The sequence below is a fragment of the Cicer arietinum genome, chromosome 7 (assembly GCF_000331145.2).
Source record: "Cicer arietinum cultivar CDC Frontier isolate Library 1 chromosome 7, Cicar.CDCFrontier_v2.0, whole genome shotgun sequence".
Taxonomy (NCBI): Eukaryota; Viridiplantae; Streptophyta; class Magnoliopsida; order Fabales; family Fabaceae; genus Cicer; species Cicer arietinum.
Genome location: NC_021166.2, coordinates 56,411,202 through 56,416,129, shown reverse-complemented (window position 1 = coordinate 56,416,129; position 4,928 = coordinate 56,411,202). Strand labels below are relative to the sequence as shown.

Below are 4,928 nucleotides of genomic sequence, written 5' to 3'. Positions count from 1 at the left end.
GCTGATTTTGTTACCTAAATTTGTTTTCTAAATTGCTAATTTTGCTGATTTAGAATAAAGAAACATAAATAATGGATGCATGTTTTAGAATTCAACTCTTTAAATTTAGCTGCAAGTATCAGTTCTCAGTCTATTATTGATGATTTCAAGTTAATTATGCTTTTTATAACTTAATTTTTTGCTATATAATATTATTTGCTTTATACATATTGTAATTTTATGTCGGCCACCCCAGACTATTTAGTCAAGCTCCGCCGAGTTTCACAAGATTTTCAAAACATGTCACGGTGGACCGCCTATCTAATTGGTCTTAGTGTAGTCGATGGCAGATGTCCAAAAATCCGCTATTGTGGCCTATTGCGCCGCTATGATGGACATTCCTTCGCAAATGGCTTATGGCGGATTTCAAAATATCTGCCACGCCATAGTGGAAAGATGGCGCCATGACCGCCGATTAACAACACTAATTGGTCTATTGTAGAATTTGCCTAGCTTAATAATGAACTTCAATCTATTTTCTACTGACTAATAAATTTTATGAATTACAAAATTAGTGCTTTTTTTTTGTTGCTTTTACTGATATCTTATTATTTTTCCTTTTGCTTGATTGGCTGCGACTTCAGGTCACATCAAATCACAATCTTTTAGCAATCAAGTTTGAGACAAGGTTTAAATTTTCTCTAAGTTTTGATAACCACAGTGTTCCTTCTGCTCGCCTTTGCATTGTACCTAGAACCAAAAGCTTTGCTATAAATAATCTTTTACAGATTCTCTCCTGCTTTGGACAGGGGATTCTTACTGTAGTTTTAAATATTTGACAGGGCATTTATGGAGTCGCATTTGCCAGCGTTTAAGGAGTCGAATCCTCAGTTAGAAGTGGTTACTGAAATGATTCGTGGTCAACATCCACATCTAAAGGCTTTTTACAGTAAGATTCTTGAGCTCACTTGTAACTTTGTCTCTATGAGTTTTTTCGTAATTGTAATTTATGTCTCTCGTTGAAAACAGAGAATCATAACGAGCGAGTTGTATGTGTGAGGAATATGGATGCGGAAGAGGTACTTCTGCATGCAACCAGGCTAAGGAATGCACTTGGAAGGAAAGTAATTAAACTGAGGACAAGACATGTAACCAAACATCCTAGTGTGCAAGGTACATGGACAACTGCTTTGAAATATTAGGATGAGAAAAACCAGTTGTATGAGAAAGTTGCCTTTCTCTGGTCACTTAATCAAATGTTTATGAACTGGTGAGCATAAGTTCTCATATTGTCTGGTCCGATTGCCAGGATTTCAATAGTTCAGATGCCTTTTTCTTTATTGATTCCGTTAGTTAAACTTCACAAATTAGCCTGTTAAGTCCCTATTTGATTAACTATAATCTGATTTTGGCTAAGAAACTGAGTTTGGTTTACATCGTTATGTATTGTTAGTTGATAATAATATGTATCAGATTCATCAGAGATCTGAAATTCTTTTGCCTTTGTACTTCGTTATCTCTTGAGTTGAGTTAATCATGTTATACTTTGTTCGCCAAAGAAAATTGTATATAGTTACTAAATAATGGATGGAATCTGCATTAATCAACAAAAAGGTAGAAACTCTAATTAATCATAACAACACTGAAAACATTGTTGCAGTACTTAATCATCACAACAAATATTGTAAAACATTATTAAACTATTTTTGTATATCCAAATAGCTGCTTCACAGTATAAGGTCCCTGTAATCGATCGTGGCTCATTCCACATTAGCTGCTAATTGGCGATTTACTCAGTTGTATTAGCTCCATCAAACCACACATATTCAACAGTGTTATTGCTTGCCTCAAATTTATCTTCAAGTGAATCTTCCTCCACACCCATAAGCTGTCTTTCCTTCCTTTAATTCTATACAATATATAGACAATAATATCTGAACCAACACAATAAACAAAGTATTAAAAATTAAATGTAAAAATATATTAAAGGCTTGTTGATTTTGTCTAAAAGTGCACTGTAGTAATCGAATATTGAATACTTGAATCCTAATTCCTAGTAATGTGCTTTCTAACTTCTTAAGTGCTACATATAGAGCCTTGTACTGTTCTCTTGCCATTGTCGATACTACTTTGTCGCAGCTACCACCCATTTTAGTAGTCATTCTAGCTTTTGGGACACAACCCAAAGGTTTTGCATTTTTAAATGCAATTTTTTTTGCCTCCTAGAATGTAAACTTCCTGCAATCAAATTGTAAAGAAAGAATTAAATGGAAGTGAGAAAAAGAGAAACATGATTGGAGGGGAGCAAACACAGATTCGAGTATTTTTAGTTTGAATATTAAAATACTAACCTTTGGTGTATTGGTCCAAATTGGTGACCATCTTGACAAATTGGGTTTGGTATGACTAAGTGACATTGGGTTTTTGGTTGTGAAAGCCAAAGTAATCGTTGCTTCCAGTGCTAATAAACAAGTATACACCATTGTTCAAAACCCTCTTGGTTTTAGTAACTTCACTACATCCTTGAAGTAGTTTGATTGTGTTAGAAGATTTATCAGAAAAGGGAAAATAATCATCGAGTGCCCAATTTGGGTTACTATGGGTGTGTTACAAGACTTATTTGAGTTTTGCTTATCACATAAGCTCTTCTATAAGTGTTTAGAAGAACTTGTAAAAATAAGTTATGATATATCCACATTGTTTTTAGCTTATTATAAATGTCTTATACAGGACTTATGCAAAGTTTCCTCGATTCTCTTTTATGTATAAAATGCAAATTACATTGGAAATGAAATATACAAGAAACAAATAGGAAGATTTATCTAGTGAAGTGTCACTACTTTTGGAAGCTGATGCGAACTTAGTCTCATTAGTTGATCTTCAAGACAAGGAGGAGTCCAAACTTGTTGCTATGAAGGTAACAAGACAACTGGTGAGTATGCTAAATAGTTTGAAGAGTTGTTGTGGTTTTACCATACATATCGTACAACTACTGATGATCGCTCAAAGTGTGTGAAGTTTAAAAATGGTCTTCGCCTGAATATTAGAATGTGAGTTGCTCCCTTAGAACATGGAAACTTTGAGACTATAGTTTTCAACAGCACACAATATGAAGATGCTTAAAACGAGATAGTTGCTGCCTGCAAGAAGTTTCTCTATCAAAGAGACTTACAAATATTATGTCAATAGATAAATTTAAATAAACTAATTCTATCAAGCTCTTAGTTTATTGCGTTTTGCTATCTTCTTTCGGTTTTCCTTTTCTCATTGTAATAACAAAACAGAGGTTCACTCACTAAGCCCATTAGTTTGGCCCATCCCTAACTTTGTTATTTTTCATATGCATTCACATACATTTCAAAATAGACAAAAGAGAAACAAATGAAAAAGACAAAAACTGAAGTAAATTGAAGAGCAAGTATGTTTCCTACTAAAGTTTACAAATAGTCAAACACATATATTGTGCTTTGTCTTTTTTTTCTCCATTTCCATGCAAACAATAAAGCTGGACATTGATCACTTTCAACCGAAAACATCCGTAGTAGTTTGGCATCCTATGCTTCTCTCCTATACAAATGAAACCACAACTATATAAAGAGGCTCACATACAAAGTGAATGGAGAAGTATAAATGGGAATGATCCTTTGGTGTGTAAATTAAACATGAGAGAGTAAAATGTGTTTTCTCTCCATTCAAAAGGAGAGAAAAATGCATGAAAAAGTGTGATTTGGTGGAGAGTTCCATTTCCAATAAATGAGTTTTGGGACACACCCTTCCATTTTACTTTTACACCACCCTTTCACCTATAGTCATCATCTTGCTCAACCTACCATCAACAATATTTTCATCCCTCAATCTAATATTTTTTTCGAGGATTCTACCCTGCACTCCTAAATGTCACCCCTCCAATCAATGTCAAAATACAATTTTTCCCTTCAATTTTTTTAACTTCTATTTTTTCACTCATTTTTTCAGAATATTCGAAAGTTTTGAAATGACAATTTTCAGAATTTTCAAACAATTCAAAAATTTCGAGACTTTCCATATTTGGAAACTTTTCAAACTTTTGAAACATAATCCTTATTTTGAAAATTTCCAGATTTGAAAACTTTCAAAACTTTTTAAATTAATGTAATCCTTATTTCAAAAATTTGAAACTTTCGAAACTATCAATTTTGAAAACAAAACTCTTCTCTACATTTTGACACACATCTAAAAAAAGCAATTTGACTCATGCGCACCTCATCGATATACACAAATATTAATCCAATTGAATTCTTCCTTTTCATAACTCTTTTTATAACATATACATTTCATTAGTATTATTACTTGTCTTCTTACTTGAAGGAAAAATTAGAGTTATAATTGAAATAAATTGAGAAATTTAACAAATATTTTATGTTATATGATTTAAAATAAATCATGTGTACACGAATACATATGCAAGAATTGTTTGAGTTTTACTGCTCAAACTAAACATACGATGAAAAACTTTTGATAGACCATTATTTATAATGTGTTAAATTTTTAAAGGGTTAAATATGTTTGTAGTCTCTATAAAAATTTAGTCTCTAAAAAAATTATTAGCTTTAATTCTTAATTTTTTTATAGGATTTTTTTAAGGATTAAAAGTATCAAATTTTGACAATTTTTTTATTTAAAATAGAGACTAAATATGATTAAAAAATATTTTTAGGAACTAACCAATTGAAATTTTTTATAATGATTAAAAATAAAATTTAGAAATTTTATAAAGACAATTTCATTTAACCCAATTTTAAATGGTTGATGTATTTATTGTATTATATAAGTATATATGTATGTATTGTATTATTCAATTGAGTTTAATTGTTATGTACTGTCTATCAGTATAAAAAGTTTAAACTGTCAACACATGACTTAAGAGGTTATTATGGTAAAAATCAAATATCTCTAATGACTTAACGATT

At 31.4% G+C, this 4,928-nt stretch overlaps 1 protein-coding gene across 1 annotated transcript in view; it reads left to right on the top strand.

The window, feature by feature from the left end:
* The window catches only part of LOC101512260 (large ribosomal subunit protein mL43-like), a 4,103-nt gene extending 2,616 nt beyond the window's left edge, over nt 1-1,487 (top strand). The window contains exons 2-3 of the mRNA XM_004510499.4: nt 822-928; nt 1,009-1,487. Of these exons, the coding sequence (XP_004510556.1) occupies nt 822-928; nt 1,009-1,181 (280 nt within the window). The 3' untranslated portion in view covers nt 1,182-1,487. The remainder of the gene's footprint in view (nt 1-821; nt 929-1,008) is intronic.
* Nucleotides 1,488-4,928: the final 3,441 nt, after the last annotated feature.